General features: G+C 41.5%; 1 protein-coding gene across 3 annotated transcripts in view; it reads left to right on the forward strand.

The window, feature by feature from the left end:
• LOC115377953 (CASK interacting protein 2) overlaps positions 1–25,487 on the forward strand; it is a 62,920-nt gene that overhangs the window by 31,517 nt on the left and 5,916 nt on the right. Inside the window, exons 4-19 of one of the 3 annotated variants that reach the window (XM_030078036.1) lie at positions 109–206; positions 1,617–1,762; positions 2,370–2,465; positions 3,933–4,066; positions 10,531–10,639; positions 11,358–11,466; positions 11,681–11,775; positions 14,171–14,288; positions 15,860–15,988; positions 16,321–16,407; positions 18,572–18,699; positions 19,275–19,353; positions 23,465–23,538; positions 23,650–23,760; positions 24,856–24,957; positions 25,344–25,482. In XM_030078036.1, coding sequence (XP_029933896.1) covers positions 109–206; positions 1,617–1,762; positions 2,370–2,465; positions 3,933–4,066; positions 10,531–10,639; positions 11,358–11,466; positions 11,681–11,775; positions 14,171–14,288; positions 15,860–15,988; positions 16,321–16,407; positions 18,572–18,699; positions 19,275–19,353; positions 23,465–23,538; positions 23,650–23,760; positions 24,856–24,957; positions 25,344–25,482 — 1,754 coding nt within the window. The remainder of the gene's footprint in view (positions 1–108; positions 207–1,616; positions 1,763–2,369; positions 2,466–3,932; positions 4,067–10,530; positions 10,640–11,357; positions 11,467–11,680; positions 11,776–14,170; positions 14,289–15,859; positions 15,989–16,320; positions 16,408–18,571; positions 18,700–19,274; positions 19,354–23,464; positions 23,539–23,649; positions 23,761–24,855; positions 24,958–25,343; positions 25,483–25,487) is intronic. The other 2 variants (XM_030078037.1, XM_030078038.1) reach the window with 2 other exon arrangements.

Genomic DNA, 25,487 nt, shown 5'->3' on the forward strand with positions numbered 1-25,487 from the left:
AACAAAATTTACAGCTGCTCCCATGTCTGTGTCTCTTCCCCTTCTTTCTCTCCCTTGATCTCTCTCTCTCTCTCTCTGTGTCTCTCTGTCTTGCTCTCTCGCCCTCAGGTTTTCAGCGCTGCACCACGCGGCTCTGACAGGCACCACGGAGCTGCTGTCTCTGCTGCTGGAGGCCCAGGCCACAGTGGATATCAAGGACATCAACGGTATCAAGATGGCAGAGCAGCTTTACCGCCTCAGCCAGCCACCAGTTAGGGCAAACAGCCTAGACAAAACATCCATGTTTAATGCTGAGCTGAAAAAAAAAAAAAAAAAAAAAAAAAAACACAGTCAGGGTTTAAACTGGGTCAGTACGATCGTCAGTGGCATCCTTGTTGGAAAAAAAAAAAGTTTTACCTATGTAAATAAGTATGAGTCACTCTTAAGTTTGTCTGCAGAAATACCAAAGGCATCACATGGATTTGTTTTGACTTGTGATCAATCTCTCTCTCTCTCTCTCTCTCTCTCTCTCTCTCTCTCTCTCTCTCTCTCTCTCTCTCTCTCTCTCTCTCTCTCAGTCTGTGTATCCCTCCTCTCGACACAGCTCAAGTTCTGCTGCCGTGAATCTCCACTTAGATTCATCCCTAGCTGCCATTAATAATTTCTAAATTCACCATTGTGTTAGACAGCTGAACAGGCTAATGGGATGGCTGACTCAGCTCACTCAGCCAAAAACAAAATGTACCGACAATCATGGGCTAAGCAGGCGTCTGATGAAACAAGATGAGGTGAAACGTGGCTGTTCTGACCTCAGTCCTGTGAAAAGTGGCTGTGCCGGACAGTTGATTTCAAACCCCGGTTATTTATACAGTTAAACGGCGCCTATGTATCCTCACCGTCTCTCCTCTGCCTGTCTGTGTTTGATGTATGTGGGAGGAGCTACAGTGTACTGGTTCATTTTGAAAAAGCATTCATTTTGAAAATAGCCTTTTTCCGACTCACCCAGGCATAGGCGGTTCTAGGGGGTGGCAGAAAAATGCCTTGCCACCCTAGTTGCCACCCCAATTTCAGACAATTTATTTATTTATTTTTTAATTGTGGCTGTTCAGAAACTTGCTGTTACGAGACTCAAATGTCCGAGTGCAAGTAAATGCAGCAAAAGATGACACTCCCACTATTTAAGGGGTTGATAAATAAATAAATAAATAAATAAATAAGTATTTCTAATGCCACCTTTTGGTTTTCTATTCAATGCTTTACTCATGTACCACAATAATAGAATGTTTTTGAGTGAAAATATCCTCATTTGGGGGTTTTCCAAGCAAATACTGATATATGTGATCGTTTGGTATTAAATCAGCATATATTTTTCTGCCACCCCTTAAAGTCTCCATGCCACCCTCTTGCCACCCCATGAATATTTGTCTAGTTCCGCCCCTGCACAGGGTTGCTGTAAGGTTAATTTTTTTCACTTTGATGGAGGTAGTCTAATGACTCCCATAGACTTCAGGTCTTTATCCTAAGCTAACACAAAATGCCACCCATTGGAGCCGAACCATTGGACGTACAGGGTTGAAAATGGGTATGGTGGTGCGTCTCTCCCTCACTTATATCTCTGTGTGTGTGTGTGTGTCCAGGTATGCGTCCTCTCCACTACGCAGCATGGCAAGGTAAAGCCGACTCTGTCTTATTGCTCCTGAGAGCCGGCGCTTCAGTCAACTCACCCTCCCATGACGGACAGATACCATTGCACCTCTCTGCTCAGTACGGACACTATGATGTGGTGCGTGCACACACACACACACACACACACACAAACATATGTGGATATAGACACCTCCACCACCAAAGGCAAAGTTTGAAGGCATTACTAGTTGGATTCTCCCATTTCAGTGAAATCCAACCTCTTTGTGTCTCAGCCTGCATTGTCCACCGACAATACCATTAATGCCGTTACACAAGATTTTCACAGCATGTTGAACCTGAGCGGCTGGGTCTCAAGAGATGGAGTACACGCATTCCTTTCCTTTAGACTCATTCTTTTTTTCTCTGGAATGTGTCACCGGATAGTTCCACATATCGCGGACTTACACACACCTCAGCGTAACACGTAACTCATGCTGAGCCACGCCGTGATGTCTGCCCCTCTCCTATCACTCGCACTGACCCCAGTAGCGCGACACCATCCGACACAATTACCGGAAGCCCCTGAACAGAGACGGCACCAGAGCTATCGTATGTTCCGGCCCCTGTTCAAAGACAAAACATCAACACATGCATTGAGGACGTGTTGGGATGATTGGCGTGTGAGTGTACGTGCATAATGCACAGGGTGGTATCACTTACACCGCCCTTTCTCTCTCTCTTTTTTTTCCCCCGCCCTCTTTTAGTCTGAGATGTTGCTGCAGCACCAGTCCAACCCCTGCCTGATGAATAAAGCGAAGAAGACGCCTCTAGATCTGGCCTGCGAGTTTGGCAGACTAAAGGTGTGTGTGTGTTAAGTGTGTGACATTGGATTTTATTAAAAACCGAATGTCCACCCGTCGGTATCATCCACTCTTGATTTGATAGATATGATGCATGTCTGGTTCCATATTTATACTGGAATTTATCAGTTCCACCCTGGTTGTCCACAGGAGACCCTTAATCTGAATGCAACCTATTTGGATTTGCATTTTGATTTCAGTGCTCTCCCTGTCATCTTCCTGTATTTCAGCTGGCGATATGAATAGTCCATAATGGTCTAAAATGATGTTACTGGGGCTTTTCCACTCTGATGAGGGAAAAAATAATCAATATTTTTGATTGTTTTGGTATGAAAATTGTGAAACTTGAAAATGCTGGATGTCACCTGTCAAAAGCAACAATCCAACAATATCAGCCTTCAAAAACGCATAGTGGCTGAACCCTAATGTAAATGCATGTATCAGTGCACAAGCATACTGTACTATATTATACATGGATACTATAGTGGGCTTATTAAAGCTTCCCATAGAGGTTTTATTTGATTCATATAGTCAGTGTAATCCTGTTATTTGCATGTAAAGCCTCCCTATTTTTGCCTGTGATCTCAGACGCCCACTGATCAAAGCCATGAATAAGCTGTGATCGCCTCTAGGACTCAATGTGTGTGTGTGTGTGTGTCTGTGTGTCTGTGTTTTGTAATTTTTTTTTTTTTGTGTGTTCATCTGTATCTAACAAGGGCATGTATGATGGATAGCTAGGCAGGGCCTGTGTCAAACATCGACCATAGCTTAGATTAACTAGCCCAGCTAAAATAAGCTTGTTTGAGGCTAAAAAGAAAATAAGCTTGAGCATCTCCTTCTGGACACACACACACACACACACACACACACACACACATACAAGCATCCACTCTTACACTGTAAACTTAAAAGGATTGCACATTGCAGTGTGTTTCACTGTTTCTCTGTCACATCTTTGGATAAGCCTGGTTGTGAAACGTATAGCTGGCCCTGTAATTCAGAATTAGAGCACACACACACACATCAACACACACACACGCACACACACACATACGCAGACACTTCCCATGCCAGTCAAATTTTCTCTCGTCTGGTCTGAGTTTGCAGTTTACTCGGCGAGAATAGCAGGCTTTGGGCTTTGCTTTGACTCAGGGACTGTGCATGTCTGTGTTAATGTGTGTGTGTGTGTGTGTGTGTGTGTGTAGTGCTTGTTCTAGAGGCTGGGGTATCTTTAGACAGTTGCTGGGCAGGGGATGAGTTTCTGTGTACTAGCACGACCCCATATATAAAGCACCATGGTATATGATGCATTTCATTCAGTGTATTTTTACCATATCATCAGCGTTTAGCGTGACTCTGTGTATAATTATATCATTAATGCTGTAATTGTTGCCCTGATTCTGCCACTCTCTCATGTTCTCACGTCTCACTCTTCTCCCGTCTCCCCGTCGTTTGTCTCCTCTCCAGGTGGCCCAGTTGCTGCTGAGCAGTAACATGGTGGCAGCCCTGTTAGAGGGCGAGGGAGGGCGCGACGGCTCAGAGTCAGCCTCCACCACCCCCCTCCACCTGGCCGCCAGGAACGGACACAAAGACATCATCAGGTGAGGGGCTGTGAGAACGGGGTACAGCAGTCGTCTTGTGTGTGTGTGTATGTTTGTGTGTGTGTGTGTGTGTGTGTGTGTGTGTGTGTGTGTGTGTGTGTGTGATTTCTACCCCTCCAGCTTCCTGGCAGCTCTCATCCGCCTAAACTACAGTGTTTTGTACTATACCTTGGTAATCTGCTAATACCACGACTGCTGAATATAATAATACAATTGATTTATAATGATTTATAAAGTGTTTACAACCTAATTCTAAACCATTCATAAACCCTTTATAAGAATACTTTCATTGTAAAGTCATACCCTTTCTTGAATACTGCTACTACTATTAGTGCCTCTACCATTACTATTACTACTACTACTGCTACTACCACTGTTGCCGTTACAGCTGCTACTCATTACTCAAGACTCAAAGCTCAAGAGACTTTATTTGCCTCTTGCACAGGTACACAGACAGGTGCACATCGGAATTCACGGTTCCCTTAATCAATAAAGGAAAGTTAAAAAAACACAAATTAAACAAAGAATGACAGATTAAAAATATGAACTACCGTATTGATCTGAATATAAGACGATATTTTTTCCATTGAAAATGCCCTGAAAAAACGCCCTCGTCTTATATTGGGGGTCTAAGCAAATACACATGTATTGTACTTGCATATGTTCCATGCTTGAATGTGTACACTTCCCCCGCTCTGGCACGGTTGGAAGGGGTGTGCTCCAGCACGGTACGGGCGTTCATGCACGAGCACATGAACGGTCACGCACGCAGCGCGCGAACGTGGATACAACGTAAATCATGCAACTTTCCTCCTGCCTCCGCAAAATCGTTTAATGCGAAGTGCGATTACCCGGTTGAATGTAGCAGCCAGCTGACATGCCGCTCCGGCTGTCAGTTGGACGCTTTCTGAAGTTACCTCCGAAACTGTCAAGGTAAATAAACATCCCTTAACCCTGGCCCTGAGTGCAATGTGAGACGGTGGCGGTCTCAGAAAGAAGAGCTAAAAAAAAAAAAAAAATGCCCACAGCCAGAGAAGGGCTTTTCGTGGTCCAAAAACTGGTCGATTCAACGAGACTGACAGGAGGGTGTGCAATTTTGTGAATGAGAAACGTAGTGAAGGACTGCCCGTTACGAGGGCTGTGATGCAGCAAAAAGCACTTGAAGTTGCCACAGAGCTCAAAATACCCCGCACTGAGTTCAAAGCTAGCATGGGCTGGTGTTGCAGAATGCAGTGGCAGATTTAAGAAATTTGGGACCCAAGGCAAAGGCAGGCATGGGGCCCTCTGAGATGAGAGGACAACACACAAAACAGGGGCCCCGAGACACACATAATACGATAAGCATTCTGCTGGCATTTTAGCAAAAGTATTTTAATCAAAAACATAATTAATGTGCGCAAATAAGTAATAACTGTATTAACCATAAGTGTATGAGGAGTTTTATGGGGCCCTCAGGAACTTGGGGCCCTAGGCCACCGCCTAGTTTTGCCTAATGGTAAGTCCGCTCCTGGCAGAATGTCCATATAAAAAGTATTTTTCCAAAAAAGGGTCTTGAAAAAGAGGGGTCGTCTTAAAATCAGGGTCGTCTTTTATTCGGGTCAATACGGTACTACTAGAGTTATCGCTAGTACCACTGTTGCCGTGACTACCATACTGCTACAATAGAAACAGAATACTATTTTCAAAGTATATCCATATTAACAAAACATTTCTGCTGCCCAGGTGTCTGTAATTTGCTGTGGGAGTTGCTGCTGGTTTTGTGGTTTTACAGAATAACTTTACCCATTCACATAGCCCCGGGAAGTTAAGCCTGTATGTTAAGGGAATGGCTCGATTTCCACTTCCACCAGGAAAATCTATACAATGTTGTCCCTGTAACTGCAGACTCTTCAGACACTGTTCACTGTGTAAATGTGTTTTCTGTCAGCACGTCCTGTAGGTATGTGTGTACACAGCCAAGTAGCTCCACCCTGCTTTTTAGACATGCTAGATAATGATTCCCATCCTCCCTAAGTCATTAGGTTCCCATCCTCCTGACCTGGAATGTAGAATAGTAGACAAGGAAACAGAAAAAAAATCTATACTGCATCAGCACAAGAGTTTACTCTGAGTTTCCTCAGCAGAACTTTGGCTGGGAACTAAAGGATTTACGCCTCTCCTCCAAGACTCCCATACTCATGCTGCAGGATGTCTTATTGTGTCTACTTTCTGTATAGCGAGTGCAGTTCTCTGGTTCACTGATACTAGACTTCTCAAACATTTCCATGTTACTGACCCCTGAATAGACACACATCAAGACACAGAGCTCAGTCTTATAAAACATTGTCACAGTGACCCCTTTTAGAATGATTTTTGATGTGGTATTAAATTATTTAACGGTGCATACGTAATTGTGCCACCTACGTTCAGAATAGTCACCTTTAAACATTCTCTTTCTGGGATTGTTTCTCATGAGATCTGAACCTCCTGAAGGACCACTTGGGGATCCCTGGACCCCACATTGACCACCTCTGCCCTTGTACGCCCTGCACTTGCATGTATTTTACATGCAGCAGTTTTTCTTCATGACATGTGAGAACGGAGACAGCGTGTTGAGTGTAAACCTGCTGCTTATCAGCAGGACAGAAAGGAAGAGTGTAAGCTCTGACACCGGTTTCAGGCGTTCAGCCTTTCTCACGCTTGGAGCCCAACGTGATTAAAAGCTCTGTGTTGCTGCTGAGCGAAGGAAGAATCTGCTGGATACAATAGGTGCGCTTCAGGCTCTTTTTTCCCCTTTCCGTCTCTTTGAGCATTTCCTCTGTCTGTCTGACCCCCCCCAATTGTGTCCCACTTGGTGTGATCCCATCTAGTCATGGGTATTTGTCAGCAACATTCTCGTCTCACAAGCCCTACTGGCCTGATGTTCCCACACAAATACAGTATCCCAGCTCTCATCAATCCCTATAAAAAATAACAAAGTCAGAACAAGAGTAGCTGCATCCAACCAAGTTTTACTGTTCAAAATGTGACAAGTATATATTTGAGAACCTGAATGGGAAGTTAAAATGTGGATATACTTTCTTGAGTATTGCACAAAAGTTGACCTAGTAATGTTTATTGTCAGTAGACCTATTTTCCACATTAGCCATGTTGACATGAAATAGCAGGTAAACACACTGGTGTCACTAATGATATTAATTAAAGTTGTGTTTAATTTAAGTATGAGCCAACACGAGTAATAGCAGGACCATGGCTCAGTGAGACCTGAACTGAGGCTTAATTAATTTCATTAGTAACACCTGTGTTTACGCTGCTGTTCATGTCAGTTGGTTCATTAAAATATTACCAGTAGAGTCAATATCAATATAGGGTACCATTTGGTGTCTCGGGCAGAAATCACTCACTTTTCATGAAAAATTTGCAAAATAACAAAACTCTGAGGGTTTATTATAAATGGCCAAACATCTAAACACACATTGGTACAGAGATACATCTTTAAAAGGGTGTTTTTCATATTTAAAAAAAATGTTCTATGATTAGATGCATGTGATTTTGCCATGTCCCAAACTCCTCTCTACTAACTTCACTGAGTGAAATAAGTAGATAAATGATATACAATGTACAAACCTTTTACATGCTCTTGTTGCTCTCATCAAGTACTTGAATAAAATGAGTCAATTGGATCATTTATGGTCTAATTTCATAATAATAATAAATGTTTTGCATGTGTCCCTAGATTTGCTGTCCACCCCGTCATTAGGTGGTTACTGCCACTAAAAGAGACCACCTGCTGTAATCAGTGACATCACTACCACTGCTTTGTCTTTTACAAATGGAGTGAAGAATAGCTCCTGCAGAGAGAGTACATATAAACATTTATATTTTGACATTTTCATCATTTTATGATTGAACTTGAATGTGTTCAATCTTAATGTGTCCACCCTGTCATTGCAAAAAATGAATCTATATAAATGCTTTTCAGAAATTCAAAATATGTTTGTTAAAGTATACAGAGTCACCTTCCTAACGGATACATGTTGCTAGCTAATGGCCCAACATGTGCTCATTAAATGCAAACTTCAGCCAAAAACGTCCACCCTGTCATTGTCCACCCCGTCATCAAGTCTAGTTTTATAACAGTTTTATAAGTTTTTCAGTGTTTTTTTGTGATAGGCCTACATTTAGGGACCAACATGTTTTTGTTTTGTTTATATTAATCTTGTTTTTTTCGTCTAGTTCAAGGTTTTATTTATTTATTTTTGCTGTTGTTGAGTGTCATTTCCAGATGTAGCCTACCTGTGCACAATTCAAAATACAGTAGGTGAAAAAAGTCATGTTTTGACAAATAACATTTGTTGACAAAACCGTAACATTGTTTCCTTTAAATATATATGAGGCACTTCACTATTGTCCACCCTGTCATGCCAAGGTCCACCCCGTCATGTCATTGTCCACCCCGTCGTGTTCATGTTTTACGTGAATAAATAATTATTTTCACAAGTTATCAAAACCTTTTGTGTGATTTTGCTCTGAAGAGATTAGGGCCAAACAGTATTATTTCAAAGTTTGACCAGATACCTTTATTTATAGAGTTTATTCAGAAAAGAAAGTACAACTTTCACAGATTTTACATATACAAACTATATATATACAAAATACAAAATATATTCCTGAACGAGGGACCAAATACCTTTCTGAAAATGTACATTTTGTAATCAATATGATTAGAACATATTTACTCTATTTAGAAATTGTCCCATGACAGGGTGGACACATTTTGCAATTCGCTATGCTTGCAGTCAATTTATAAAAGGTGCAGGAGCTTGACCAACATGCATTTCTAACAGCTTAAGGTCTACTTTATACAATGGATATGGAGTTCAGTGGAAAATCTCATCTTTTTTTGTGTGACATTGGGAAGTCTCAATGGCACTCTATACTGATATTGACTCAGTAACGGAGAGCCACTTACCTGATACTAATCAATTGTTGAAAGATTATTAATAGCTGTTCTGCTGGATGTTTTATTTATTTATTTATTTATTTTTTAGATGTAGTTCTGCCTTTTGGAAGCCTCTTTTCACCTGAACTCCCTAAATAGTCCAGTCATTTTATGAAAAAACCTAGGACAAATTGCAAGAGAAGCAAACTCAACTGATTTTGTATCCTCAGTTTGTCCTGAGTGAGGGAAAAAAAGTCCCAAGAAATCCCATTGGTGGAAAGTTTTGAAAATCACCTATATATGACCATATAATACCAAAAAAACACCCTTTTTAAACACACAGGTGAAAGGGGTTCAAAATTTTACTTTCAGATATCACTATAAAAATTCACAAGTTGATTACACACACAAAGACAAGAAAAAAAGTCAATTACAAGTTCTTTGAATTATTCTGTTTACACATGCATATCACACATTATCTGATTTGATATGGGCTAATAAGGAATATAAGGAATAAATGCCAGAACAGATATTCAAACAGTGAATTAAAAGGTTACCATATATATATAGTGACCTTGAATTAAAAGGTTACTATATAAAAGAGAATTAATTTAAATATCTGTTCTGGCATTTATTCCTTATATTCCTTATTAGCGCATATCAAATCAGATAATGTGTGATATGCATGTGTAAACAGAATAATTCAAAGAACTTGTAATTGACTTTTTTTCTTGTCTTTGTGTGTGTAATCAACTTGTCAATTTTTATAGTGATATCCGAAAGTAAAATTTTGAACCCCATTCACCTGTGTGTTACAAAGGGTGTTTTTTGGTATTATATAGTCATATATAGGTGATTTTCAAAACTTTGCACCAATGGGATTTCTTGAGACTTTTTTTCCCCTCACTCGGGACAAACTGAGGATACATAATCAGTTGAGTTTGCTTCTCTTGCAATTGTCCTAGGTTGACCCCAATTTTGGCCTAAAATTACTGGACTAAAACAGAAAAACTCAAATTGCTCCTCATTTTTTCTGAAGTTTCATTTCATCTGTTTAACGCATTGCCTTGACGGTTGGAGGAAAACACACTGTAGCTCGTGATATAACAGCCAAGCTACCTTCATCTAGTGGGCTGTCAGAAAGTGCTTGGACTGTCTAAACACTGCACATGAACCCAGCTAATTACCTAGAGCAGCGGTTCGGTGTTATTTCCATCCTCAAAACTGACTCAATCTTCTAATAGTGATCCCAAGACTCCCTCCTGCACCGCTGTCTGGATGAGTTGCCATCAGCATTCCGGCATCTGGACCTCTCAAAGAGCCAGAGAGAGAGATTTGTTAGTTTGTGTGTGTGTGTGTGTGTGTGTGTGTGTGTGTGTGTGTGTGTGTGTGTGTATGTGTCTGTGTGTGTGTGTGTGGGTGGACGGGTAGGGGGCATATGACTTAATGAGATGTTGCAGATGCCTGTAACAGTTGAATGGATGGATCTGTTTCCGAGCGTTGCCTGCAGATTAATACGAGTGTTTGTGATTTGATTTCCAAGCTTGCTGCTCAAAGCTGGTATTGACATCAACCGAGCCACCAAAGCCGGGACCTCCCTGCACGAGGCTGCCCTCTACGGCAAGACTGAAGTAGTGCGGCTGCTACTTGATGTGAGCAACGACAACATGAACCTAACCAGGAGGGGGGTTGTACCTGTGTTGAGGGCGAATGTAAAAGAATTGTCTTGAAGCTTTAAATAAGTTAAAATAATACGAGCCTTGAGTGCTCCCTCCAAACTGCACCCATGTCATGGTGCAAGACCCATCAGCATTTACGCCATCATGTGGCATTAAAGCTCATTTGAAAGCCATACTAATGAAATTCTTTTAGGATTTGGCCGCCTCTTAAGGCAGGTTTCATTACAGGTTTTAAAGACTTACACTCAGAAGCTGTGGAGGAAAATCCTCCCACACACAAATGATTTCTCTTGTCATCATCATTACAATGAATAATAAAAACATACTGACATGTTGCAGTCAGAAAGGGACCTCTAATTTTTAAGAAAATAATTTTGATTATGATTGTAATTATCATAATACCTGATGTATATAGAAAACCGGTACATGGGTTTAAACATATGTTGAAAATTAATTTTAAAGTGCAGTGTTAAGTTTTAGTCTGTTTCACATACAGCTTTGCAAATTAAAGGGAAACACTACTTTTCAACAGATAGATGCCTTGTTCAGTATTATTCTTTAATACAGAAGGGAGGCGTTTCTGCAGAGCTGCAGGAGAGGGAGGTTGTTATTTTAAAAGCACATCTCACTAGCAATAATCTCACTGTGTGTGTGTGTGTGTGTGTGTGTGTGTGTGTGTGTTTTCCTCCAGGCGGGCATCAATGTGAATATACGCAACACATACAATCAGACAGCTCTGGACATCGTCAACCAGTTCACCACCTCCACAGCCAGCAAGGAAATCAAACAACTGCTGAGAGGTAGGTAGCTCTGTTTTGCTGTTTCAATTTTCATTTTTGACACTTTATTAGTGATATTATGAGATTTAGGTTTCAGGCTGAAACAGAGGCACGGGATGTAAGAGCGGTGGGTTTGCTAAATGGTAGAGAAAGGGTGGTAGAAAGAAAAAATGTAAGATATCCATGCTTCCAAATGATGTGGATTTACATAATTTGTCTTTGTGGTTCTGTGCAGAAGCTTCAAGTTCTCTCCAGGTCAGAGCGGTGAAAGACTACTGGAACCTCCACGACCCCACCGCCCTCAACCTCCGGGCTGGAGATCTCGTTATGGTACATGTTTTTCTATATGCTCTTGTGCTGAGAACAACAACAAAAAAAACACCTATAGTTGCTGTGCTATAAGTCATGGCTTCATTCCCCAGCACTCTTGTTTTTGGTTGAGTTGTTGCACTCCAATAAACTCAGTGACTCTGTCACACTCATGCTCTGTGTCCTGGGGCTAAATTATCAGCAGTGGCTCCCAATCCTCCATTAAGACCCACAGAATTTAGACTTTCTTTTTCTTCAGGCTATCCGTTTGCCTTTAGTTAATTGTGTTTTTAACATTGCAATACAAGTGTCTTAATTACACATGCTGCTTTAAAGGAGCACAACATGTTTCAGGGAGATCGGTCCATTGGTCATCTTATGTGATGAGAAGACACCAAAATCATCCATGTGTCCCTGGCAGATCATTCACTCTGGTGCCCCATGGTGATGCAGCCAAGTTTATTTTTGAAACTAACATATTCATCTGCCCCAGTAATTTTTTTTGTTGCTTGAATAGTTTTTTCCCCTCACTTTTAAAATCGTACCAGCCTTCTGCTATTATAGTGTATGTTACAGAATGGAGCTTCAAACTGAATGATCTGCCGGGGAAGAATTTTCGTATTTGTGTTCTCATCACAATCTACCAAAACATTTGGTGTATTTTTTTAAGGCCTACACCTAAGTGAGTCAGAGTTGGGATTAGAAAAGGTTTGTTGTGAACAGTAACTAGTTGCACAAGTGAATAGTGTTTTTCAAAATGTGCGCAGTGTGTGCTAACTGTTTATCTGTTTGTCTAACTGTTTGTTTGCCGATATCGGGATTACACAGTGACTTTCCCCCATACGTTTTTCTTGACAGCTAAAATCAATTCAAATGCAAGTCTTTTTATACCTGGTGGAAGCAACTTCAATCTGTCTTTTTCAGTGGAAGGGGAAACAAAGGCAATGTAAGGATTATGTGAAGAAGGCTCTGGGGAAGTAACTCTTGTTGTTAGGATTTGTGTGGGATGTTGCAGAGTAATTTGGTGTACCCTGAAAGAGAGACCACAGCAGAGAAGCAGGCAGAAACTTGCTCCTGTCAGCTCTCTCATTACCGACTTATTCGCTCATTCACACACCGTGCACGCATTCATTCCTGCGTGTGCGTAATTGTGTGTTTGTGTTTGTATACTTAGCTCTGACTGACTGTGTGTGTGTGTGTTTTAATATCTTCATACGAGCCATCCTGTCACCTCAGACTCCTGTTTGAACTCGCACATTGGGCTGCTCCATCCCGTCTGAAGGCAGAGGTGTTTGTTTTCGTCCTCTCCAGGCATTTTGTTAACACTCACAGCATAGACTGTGTATTTCCAGCTCATTGGCTCTCTCATTATGGTCTTAAAAGCATGCCTTGAGGAGTCACATAAGAGCTGACATGCATACTTAAAGTTGACATACAGTTGACAGGGTAAAATGTGGGCAAAGCAAGTTTTTTTTTTTTTTTTTTTTTTTTTTTTTCTGCAGTGTTCCAGCTGAATTATATTGATTTAGTATACCTGGCTCAACATAGGCCAAAGAGAAATAACCAAATGCATTGTTTGTTTGTTTGTCAGTTGTTAAAGTTTTCCCATGTTGATAGTGTAGGAGGAATATTTTAATGTTCAGGATTTTGCAACTTTATTGAGAAAGTGATTTGACAAATAAAGTACTGCTATTACTACTAATAAAAAGTAATAATAATACAAAACTCATCACACAGCCATCATGCTTAAAATTAGCGACTTTGACGTCAAAGATGGGGACTTGAGTCATTGCGACTTGGACTCAAGTCGACTTGAGTCGCTGTTTTAATGACTTGTGACTTGACTTGACAAAAAATAAAAAACTTGAGACTTGACTTGGACTTGGAAGTTTAAGACTCGGGACTTGACTCGACTTGAGACACGATGACTTGAATGACTTGATTGTTGTTCATTTCATGTTTTCAGTTTGAATATAAAATATAAAATACATATCTATAGCCTGGAATATTACCCGATATACGAGTGCACACTGGGAATGGTGTTGTAATGATTGGATGACGACCCTGTCAATCAGTTACTAATATCTTATATTCTCTCTTTATTGAGACCGGATTCTGCAGGTAAGATTGTAATAATGTGACTTGACTTGGACTTGACTTGATATAACCTGTGACTTGACTTGACTTGCCCAAGAAAAAATTACTTGGGACTTACTTGAGACTTGAAGGTTAAGACTTGAGACTTACTTGAGACTTGCACATGGGTGACTTGATCCCATCTCTGTTTGACGTGTACCATTTTGTCTTCCTATCTGGTGTAAATCTGAGACTGAATCATTCAAACCCTCATTCATCAGCGTGCTCTTTTATGACAACACAGTTTAGGCAAAGTTTCCATGTGATTGGTTGGTTTCAGGTCCTGGAGCAGCACTCGGACGGCCGGTGGAAAGGTCACATCCATGACACCCAGCGGGGGACGGACCGGGTTGGCTTCTTCCCTCCGTCAGTGGTGGAGGTCCTCAGCAGGAGAGCGGGTAGAGAGATAAGAAGCTTGCACACAAACCATGCATGCATGCAGACATTTGTTGACACATTGTGAGTAATATGCATATATACATATCTAATCATATCAGGGATTTCTACACTCCAATTACCCTGGGGCTGAAAAGGCTACCCTACAGCCCTTTTTACCTCAGACTAATGAACACTTAGATTGGGAGCTAAGTACCACACTTCTCGTTACAAGCAGATTATAAGATCATTTGAAGCATAACTAAACTTTAAAACCTACAATATAAACCATCAGCATCTGAAAATTACATTCAGTTTAATGCCATTCCATTAATAACATATAATTGCCCCATGACATATTGAGCCCCCTACAAGTTGCTGCTTTCCATTTGATTTGGAAAACAGAAAAAAAAAAATATGATTAAAATGCCACATTGAGATCAAAAATCATTCTCTGACCATTCTATTTAGCGCCTTAACTGCACCTTTTGAAGTAAAACATTCCCCCAATTTGTAAAGACGTTCCCCTGGACCCAAAGCCCGGGGCTAGATAGGCTCTGCAGGGTTAATAATGGATCTCAGGACTGAGCTGACCTAGAGCAGTGTTAAAGTGGATCTCTTTGCCTAGGGCAGTGGGTATTCCTGGGTTAAGACCATGCCTTCACACTTGTGCACCAGCAGGTTCTCTGTCCTGTCAGCATGTGTGGTCACAGGCAAATTCAGCATGCTTGCAGACCTTGTAATTCAATTCCCTTGAACAAAAGGAATATGATTTCTGTGCCCGTTTTGCAGTTATAGACACTCACTGACATTCAAGCAGCAGGGAGAGCACGGTAAGAGGTCACAGATCTAGACACACACTGCACCCTACCTAAAACACTGCACTTTCATTTCCAGGCCCCCAACAAGCTGGGTTACACTCTCAAACACACACTCACACAGACATTAATAGGATTACTATGGCCAGATTGGGAAGTGTCAGCTCAGTGCTAAAGCCCTTACAGTCTACGTTGGAATATTGTGTGCAGTGTATGTGTATGAATGTGTGTGTGTGCGCGTGTGTATCTGGGTTTCCTCATGCTTGAGGAAAGAGAGACAAGAGAAAGAGAGTTCGATTTAAAGCCCAGAGTCGTTGACAGGTCCTTTGCACAAGAGGCAAACTCAGCAGAGTGCGTGAGTGTGTGTGTGTGTGTGTCTGTACTCAATGATAATGTCAACGGTGTCAGCAACCGTGGACCGACACACACAAAGGCAAAGTAAGCCCTCTCAGCAGTGCTGGTGATCTTACACTCCCATTCAGCAGCCCCTTATGTAACAGCAGAAGGGATTTAAACTGAATTTGCCCTCTTGTTAGATCTATTCAGTGAATGGAATGGATGATGAAGTTCATAACGTACTCGCAAGATTTCACTTCTGCAGCAGCAGAAAAGTGGTTTTCAGCTGCCGTCTTACAGCACCTGCAGACGCCCATGCCTGTGCATTCACACACACTGACACGCACACACAAACACACAAGCACCTATGCATGTACGCAAACTGCATTCCCTCACTCATGCATGTCTGCCTCACCCCGAACCTGTTTCCCTGACCTTAGGGGGCACGCTTGTCCGCCAAGCCTCGTTACCTTGCCAACGACAACACCTTCTGTCCAGAGCTCCTCCCTCAAGCCTCGGCCCCGCCCCTCAGACTGATGACTCTTACACCCTTGGCTATGAACATGCAGGTACACACACACACACACACACAAACATACACAAGCACATTTTGGATATTTGCCAGAGACTTCCCTTTCTTACCTGTGAGATGTTCAGCTCCTTCTGAGAGCGTTCCCTTCCAGCCTCTGTGGACTTGATTCACCCCGTCCCTCCCAGCCGGCCCCCTGATCCCAGTCTCTCCTCGGTCAGCCCTCCGGGCTCTGCGCTGCTCTGTGGTGCCCGCAGCGATCCTAAATGTCAGCTTGATAGGTCAACTCCTGGCTAAAGTTTGTGTGGAGCACACAGTGTGTGGGTGTTCATTAGGTACTCGATCTGGCTAAAGTGTGTGTGTGTTTGTTAGGTGCTCCACCTGGCAGTCAGCTGTCAGCCCCAGCTAGTCCTGCTAGCCCTACTCAGGACATTTGGGTCCTCAGGAGCTCTCCCACTGGTAAGAGTGTGTGGTGTGGCCCCTAGCACCCTCCACCCTCACCTTGTGTGAACCCTGCAGACCAGCTCCCAGCCCTGTGTGTGTGCCTGTAATGCCCCGCCCCACCCCCCTCGAGATTCAGTGTGTGACGTGAAGAGTCTAATCCACCCACCAGTCGACTGTCAATCCCAATCTAATGAGTCCTCAGTTCAACTCCCAGCAGGCTCTGTCCCATGGACAATAATCAGCCCACTGCTTTTGCATCCCTTAGACTGTGGAACACCTGTCAGCTGATTGTACACGGGCAAATTTTTAGGGCAAAATTTTCTAGAAATATTTTGTCACTCAAAACAATTTTTGAGTTGGAAATCTAGTCAAACTTGATCAGAGAGCCTTGCCGGCAGTGTTTCAACATCAACCAGTCAGAGACAAGAAAATTGGTCAGCCTGACCAGGTTCTGTGATTTGCCCTGTTATGACTGTAAAGCAAACATAGAAATAAATTTATGCACAAATAGGCCTAGTTCTCATGGCCTGTAATTTGAGCATAAATGTTGGATAGCTAATCTAATAATCCTATATTAACCACAGCTGTTATAAATATTAAACATCTAGGCAGTAATAGCTGTGTTTCTTTTTATAAATGTATTACATTTCATTAAATACAGTTTATACATTTAATCCAGGTAGCCATGTGCTGGCTGCCAATAGAATAGAATATTCTTCGTACATAAGCCTAAAATGCACATTATTGAATTTCTTTGCATAACCTAAATACAATGATTAAATTGTTACTTTATTACTGCCACAACTGTCAGTTAATATTCATAGAAATTGCCCGTTGCTGGCAAATTGCACCTAGCATGCCCAAAAATTCACCCATGTGTGACTTAAGAGCCACCTTTACTCTGCAGCCTTTCAGTGTTACACCTGCATTTTTGTTTTTTGGGCAGCGTGTTTATTGTGTTATATGCCAGAAGCATTTTCTCTGTGTTTTTGTTTGATGCATGATGGAAACGAATAATCCATAACAACGTTGTATGCTTAAATATACATTATGGTATTTAATTCTCCTATTTTCTTCTTATTTATGATTGATATATCACTACAGTAATTAAAGCTACAGCCACTTCATGAAATCTTTTGCAACACCCTGTGTGGTAGCTCTTTCCCGCTGCACAGGAAGCGACATGTTTTAAATTTCTGGTTTGATTACAATAAATAGAAGAACTGTGTAGCAATAGGCACCATTGGCAGATAGACAAAGAGAGGAGCACAACCTGTTGCAGTTCAAAAGCGATGTTAACAGAAAATCCAAGGAAACATGGAACAGTATCACCCACACTGATTGACAGGTGATTTTTTTTGGAAGAGCAGTATAGATAGACCTTTTTTTTTTTTTTTTTTAAATGAGGGTCTCCAAGATTTGAACCCATTCATCAAGATAAACAGTCTCTGTTCTGTTATCTCTCTACCCTGCACACCCCAAATCTCCCCCCGCCTTGCAGGAGGGTCATTCCCAATCCCTGTGTTTATCCCTCTATATCCCAAAGTACTGACCTTGCCTACGGTGTTGCCTTGCAAATCCCAGCTCAGCCCAAAGCCCACCCCACCCCACCATTCACCCTAAAAGCCTAATGATCCCTAATTGCCTCGCAGCACCATATGATGGTAAGTGTCACTACTCCCTTAGACCGCCTGGAAACATCTTTTATCCCCGTGTTTCTCCTGGCCTGGTGCCGTCTGCAGTGTGTCTGCAGCTCACCGGTGTGCCTGACTCCCCGCCCAAAGCCTGTAATGGCTGTTCTTAATGACTTATTAAGAAAAAAGTATTTTTTCTTAATAAGTCATGTAATCTAGTATCTAGTATAAGTTTTAAGGATTTATTTTTCTTACAGTTTGTGAATAAATCTGCACTCACCTCGTGGGCAGATTTTTTCATACATGTGAAGAAAAATAAAATGAAAGATTGAATAGGTGACTAAAAGATTTGTTAAGATGGTCGTTTTTGCTGTGTGCTCAGACTACACACCGCCGGTTACCCGCTCCTCTTCTCGCTTCCACTCCTGAACTCCCAAATCTCAAATTCCCAAGTCTCACTTTTTTTTCGTTTTGTTGCTCTCTCCCTCTCTCCCTCTCTCTCTCTCTCTCTCTCTCTCTGTGTTTTCAATGTTTCTCTCTCTCAGGTGATAGAAACAGTGTTGGAAGTGCCGGCAGTGTGGGCAGCAGTCGTAGTGCCGGCAGCGGCCAGAGCTCGGAGAGTGGCCAAAAACAGAACGGGATTCAGTCACGCCACAACACTGACACGGGGAAGGTTAGATCTGCTGAATAAACATTGGGATCTATTGCAAATAAGTGCAGGCCTTGCATTTGTTGTGAACGTAAATTATTCACTGTATTTATGACCTTCTCATCAAGACATTCTTGAGGCCTAAAAACGCAGTAAAAAGACGTCCATTTAGCCTCATACTGAGTCTTAAAATGTAATATTTTGTGAAGTTAGTGGAATGACTTGATAATTCCACTTGATTCTAAAGCAGATTCAGATTCAGATTCAGATGACTTTCTTGTCCTAAAAAAGGCAGGATTCTTTGATTTAAGGATCCTGAAGAAACAAGGGTCAACATCTTGAAACAAGTTGGAATAAGGCAGGCCCTTCCACCAGTATGGATAAAATGACAATCAGTTACTTGTTTGAAGAAATGTGGCATTTGAAGACCTTACACTGGAGTAAAATACTAGTGGCTGCAGTATAAGTCTCATTAAACAACATTACATCTACAGAATGTGTTGGTTATCCATTGAAAGTGAGGCCATCGTGCTCCTGTGATTCAGGTGCACCACAGTATTAACTGCGCTGTTTCTTTTTCTGTGTTTTTCTGTGTAAAGTTGCTTCCCTCTGCTGGTGAATCCGCAGACCATCTCCACACTGCAGGAACAGACAGCAAACAGGCAGACGGGTCCACAGGTTAGTCAGCAAAATCAGCGTCACCCCTCTTCTTCTTCCTCTTGTGTTTATCTCTCTTTCTGTATTTTCTGTCTGTGATTGTCAAACAGAAAATGCAGTAGCTGTCCTAGCTCCTCTTATTTTTCTTTTGAGAGGCAGACTATGCAGTTTCAAAGGGGAGGGCACACCCCTTTGTTTTCCTAATGTAAAGAATAGGGCTGAGGATAAAACCTGTCAGGTTCATAGCCTGAGCTCTGGATAACCTCTGGCATTAATGCAACATTTTTAAATGTCTCTCAGGCACAATTTTTTAATGTCAAATGTACCCCAAAATATAAATAATGGAGTTAAATGCCCTTATGTTTTAGATTATGATGACTTTGAGAATTAAATGGCATTCATCATTCTTTACCACATCAAGTTGTGGGCTCTCCTTTTTCAGACTCCATGATCTGCCTTGAAGGGTCAATATGTGTGTCGCTCTGTCTTGAAACTCTGTTAATGCAAACTAAACAGTGACATAATGAAGGCTAAACCCAAATGAGCTGACTTTACCTAAAAAAAAAAAAAAGACTTAAATTCCTAGTAAACATTATAAGAAGTAGTATTACTGTGATCTTTGGCATATGATAGGGACTTAGAAGAGAAAAGGTATTTCCCACTGCATCACAGAGTATATTGAGAGTATATTGTGAAGTGTACAAGTGAAGTGTATGAGAGAATTATGTTCATCCATCAATTTTAAACACCACTACCCTGCCTTTTGTGTTTTGTATGACAATCTCATTATGTTGCCACTGCAAAAACACAGCAGTCTTCCACCTGCCCTGCACTCTGAGAGGTTTTGCTGTAGGACTGAAAGGAAATGAGACAGAAGGAGAGAGAATCTGCCTACCTCACCTCGCCACTGAAACCAATAAAACCTCGTGCTTCTCCTAAAAGCACAGCCCATAAAAGCACCAGATCACTTCTCTAAAGGAACAGCAAGAGCCAACAATTTCTGCCTTTGAAAGAAAGAAGTCTTTGCATGTGTGATGTGTCTGTGTCTGTGTGCATTGTCAGATATAAGCGGCAGGCATGAAAAAAAAATCCTAGAGAAGGTACTCTCTGAACTTCAGGGGTTTCTGCTGAGTAACGACTTTCCAAAGAGCTCTCAGCTGTTCAACGTGAAGAAGTGACAAGGATCAGTGTTGACCTCAGGGTGAATGCAAAGGAGGGATAAAGTGAAAGAGAAGACAGAAACTAGAAGAAACTACGAGTGGGAGGGAGGGCTCGAGGGGAGGAGACAGGAAAGTAAGCGGTATAGGCAAAAAAAAAAATGAAAAATATCTTTGTTAAATCAAGTAGAAAGTGGGAGAAGACTGAACACTGTGAAGTGGAAGAGGAAGGGAAGAAAACAGAGAGGCATTCTTTGACTCAAAGAGACGTCTGCAGCGTGTGAGAGAAAGGCACAAAGAAAGATGAAGTGCAAAACAACAGGAGCTCTGCCACTCTCGTTCCTGCTGAAGGGTAAGGGATCAGGAATTGATTTGACAGGGAGTTTTTGTCGTTGCTGCTGCAGCCGTGGGGGTCAGCGCTTCTTCACAGTTCATGGAATTCATCATTTCTGCCACGGGAGACGAAACGTTAAATGTTGCGTGGGCAGTCAAGTCACGTTAGAGATTGTTTTTTGTTTTGGTTTGCATTCACTGAGACAGTCTGAAGGCAGACCGGGACAGGGTGGATGACAATGGAAAGACATCTCTGAAGAGGTTTTGTCTTATACCAACCATTATGAAACCTCTGGATGCCTACACTGATGTTATGAAAGACTGATGGATTGATGGGTTTCTATACTTGAGTATTGCACTGTAAAAAAAGCTGATAATCATGTGGTGTTGGGAAGTAAAAAATGTTGTGATCTTGGCAAGGGGGTTAATTTTCAATCTAGAGTTAGTAATGGCACTAAAAGTGGGTGACACATGTTAAAATGGCTCTTGATCCAAAAAAGTTATAGTGCATTTGACCTTGCTTTAAGATATTCTTGGTCAAATCATCTTCTGCACTGGTGTATATTTAGCTACTTTCAAGAAATCTTATTGATCTTATTGATCTTTATTATTAGTATTATCATTATTATTTTAAAGAGGTCATAGTGACGTGGATCAGGGAGTCTTTTGTTAGCCATGTGTTATTTTTCTCTCTGTCCTCAGCCTTGTAAATCGTAATGTGTTTTGGACCCTGGACTAGATGAAGTTTTTGTCTCTCTCTGTTTGTCAGTGTGTCTCACCCCGGGGCCAAATAACTCTTCACTAGGTGCTACTTTGCTTTCTTGGGAGACGGGGGCCCCTGACCTAAAAAAAAAAAAAGGTAGAAATAGACAAAAAAGAGGGAATTAGAGATACTGAAAGAAAATGAATCAACAGTATCCTACTGAGAGATCTACAATGATTTTTTTCTTTATTCTGGGTTGTTATATATATTTTTTTCTCCTTTGTTAAGTGCTATGTTACTGTGTTTTGAAGAGTGCCACATAAATAAGGACCACTGTAAAGAAATGGAAGGGTGTAAGTGAAGGATAGATCATGCATGGCAGACGGGAAGACAAAGAGAGCCAAATGTCAGAGAAAAAGAAAGCGGGAGCGATCAAAACCTTTGCCTTGGGCAAAAAAAGAGAAAAGATGGAGAAAATGGGAAGAAAGGTGCATTCTTCACTGATCTGTGTAATATGTCATGACTGTGTGTGTGTTGAGTCATGAGTGCGTTCACTGAGCTTTCAGATCAGCTAGATAACACAGCTTCACTCAGCTGGAGCGTCTCAGCACACCACTCACCCGGACATCAGCACAGACAAAATCAGTCTGCACTATTAGCTTGTCTGTGTCCATGTACCCAATAGCAGTATCCCTCCTTGCAAGTGATTCGATTTAGAATTTGGTCTTAACGTCTTAATTTTCTTAAAACAAGCGGGAAAAAATGGAAAACAAGCTGAGGTCATTTCATTTGTTGCAACTGCAAAGCATGTCTCAAGTGTCTGTCTTGACTGCAGTGAACTGATCTGCCTTGTTTCAACATATTTTTCTTGAGATACATTATTCAGAGTCTAAATATCAGACGAGATGACTTATTAGCATTGGTGTTTTTGCAGTGAGTGCTGCACATCCATAAAAATGATTCACACATCACTTTTCAAGGTCAACTTTAGGATTTATAGAAGTGGGGTAAAAAGTAAATCATCCAATATCTCAGAAACACAGAGGATCAAGTCTGTGAAAGTGTTTAAAAATGTGTGTGTAAACCCAAATCAGCTTTAGGCATTGTTTTATTCAATTTTGGGTTATCCACAGACTCCACCAATCACAATTAAAGCTTCACAACATGTTTCCTCGCAGTGTGAAAAATGAGGCAGATCTCCTCCATTAGTGTCACTCTCAGACTGAGGATAGAGAGATATTGGACTAAAATAGACTTAATTGTAGTGGGAACTTCTTTCCTATGGTCCTATTACAGCTAAGGAGGAAGTTCCCACTTTTAAACTGTAGCTCAGTGAAATGACTAATACCCTTCACCTTGAAAAACATAAGGTTTTCTCTGAACAATAGACAGTTACAATTCAATAAGATTTGGCAACTCTTTGTCTGCTGCCTAAGAAACAGCCCACAGTGGACACTTTGTGTTGTCAACTGTCCATTTTTACTTTTCACCTTTTATTACTTTCATTGCAAGCTTTATTGTCATCTACTATGTCCTGAGCAGAACGGGGAGGGAAGGACGGGGGCTGTGTTAAGAGTATTTCATGTGTTTATTTATTGTGGACGTTATGTGTTGCTTTGCTTTGTTTTTCTCAAACGAAAAGGTAGACTGCATTCTCATGTCCTGCATCTTGAAACCCTTCTTAAATAAAACATATTTGTCATGAAGACGCTGAATAAGACACCACGCGACTAGCTTAAAACAGGCGTTGTTTTCAGTGTACAGCTTTGATTCACTGGTTACTGTTGAGAATTCGCTGTGTTTGTCTTGGTGTAACTCGGCATTTGCTTTGTAACACTGTTGTCTTCTTTGCCCTCAGGGTTTGGTGACCCTGAAGTCTCTCACAATAACACAGAGCGAAGGTTGTCGCCCTGTAGGATTGATAATGTGTGTTTTCTAGGTGGTCCCCGCCGGCAGGTCAACGGCGCTCCCCAGAAAGGCTTCGTCAGGCCAGAGCAGCTTCTGGAAGGCAAGGTGAGTGAGGTAATAGGAGCAGTTTGTGTGTTAGATATGGTGTGCGCATATGTGTGTGTGTATGTGTGTGAGAGAGAGAGATAAGCCTTATATGTTTCGCTCTGTCATTAGGACTCTGAGGCCATTTACCAGTGGTTGTGTGAGTTCCAGCTGGAGCAGTACACATCCAACTTCATCAATGCAGGATATGATGTACCCACCATCAGCAGGATGACCCCTGAGGTGTGTGTTTGTATGTGTGTGTGGTTTCAAGGTGCTATGTCTTTAGCTTTTTAAAATGTATCACAACCACATCAATTCCAAGACATCGGTAATAATTAATGTAAATAATTGTGGCCAATAAATGAAATTAATTCAACTAAACTTTAACTCTTCACTGCATTCTTCACCGTGTGTCTCTCGGTAGGAAATTTGCTGGATTGCTTTACAGCACAAACAAATATTGCTTCATGGCACAGCACAGGAAGAGGGTGCTATTCTTCCAACAAAAACAAAGATACAATTTTCAGAGATTCTCTGAACGGGAGATGGTGAAAGCAGTGACCGTGCCAACAGAGATGGAATTGTGGGGCAGTTTAAATAAATAAAATATAATCTATATAACTAGTGTGTAAAAAACAAGAGCTAAATAATAATGAGTGCAAGAAAGAATACATAGATAAAACAAAATAAACAGTGTAAACTACAGAATAAACAGTGTAAACAGCAGAAACAATGTAGCAGCAGGGTGGAGAGTATTTCACAATAGGAGGTAATATTATATGTATATTTTGTATGCGCACCCCACATTGTACCCCAGTGAGCTGACTTAGAATCTACCTTGAAAATCCAGCATTTGTTTTCTTGCATTATGTAATGATTTTATAACATCAAGAGGAAGGTGATAAGACTATATGTAATATATTGCTGTTCTGCATATTGGGTAGAGCAAGGCCAAAACAAAGCTCAAGGTAAGAGTACGATTCCAACAGAGCCACTGCAGTCATGGGAGAGTTAGGGTTATCAATATCCTGAAATGAAACTGATCAGAAACAAACTTTCGCTGCAACACTGATTCACCAGCAAAATGTTTTTATGATGTCTCTGAAGGACAGCATAAAACAGGTGGAAACAACATGAATTTTAGTTTACAGAAGCATCATTGAGGCATAAGTGGAATAAAGACAATGCAGGCGGCAGACTCCTCACAAGGCAGTGGTTCTGACTTAGATGATGCAGTGGCAACTGTCACTTGCTCATCAGTTTGAGAGCAAGATGCTGTGGATGAAAGTGTTATGTCATAATAATTGGCTGAACAAATGTGTGGTTGTTCTTCAGGACCTGACAGCCATCGGAGTGACCAAACCAGGCCACCGTAAGAAGATCTCAATAGAGATTGGCAACCTGAGCATCCCTGAGTGGCTGCCTGATTACATTCCTGTAAGAAAATATCTCTTATCTCCCATTTATAAATTGTAAAGTGCCCTTTGTTGCAAATACAGTATTTCTTTGTTTTGCTGTCAAATTTAAAATAAAACCAGTGGTCTCCCACCATTTGCCATCTTTACATAAGAGCAGCTTGTTTCACTGGTTAATTCAGCCTTTCTGCTTGAGGGTGTGTTAATCAGTGAGATCAGCTGCTGTAGTGATTAGTTGGAATAAAAAACTGCATTCCCTTGGGTAATAATGGCACATATATCCCACTACTTTAGTCCAGCAAGCACATCATCCAGGATGGTTGTGGCATTGTGTTGATTTCAGACCAGACACAGCTCAACTGCCTCATCCCCTCTCTGCCTTTGTCCACCTCTTGTTCTCTCTCTCAGTCGGACCTGGGGGAGTGGTTGAGTGTGATTGGACTGCCTCAGTACCAGAAGAGACTGTGTGAGAACGGCTACGACTCGATCACTATCGTCAAAGACATCACCTGGGAGGACCTGCAAGAGATAGGCATCACCAAACTGGGTGAG

Source organism: Myripristis murdjan, chromosome 19 (assembly GCF_902150065.1).
Source record: "Myripristis murdjan chromosome 19, fMyrMur1.1, whole genome shotgun sequence".
In the NCBI taxonomy this organism is placed as follows: domain Eukaryota; kingdom Metazoa; phylum Chordata; class Actinopteri; order Holocentriformes; family Holocentridae; genus Myripristis; species Myripristis murdjan.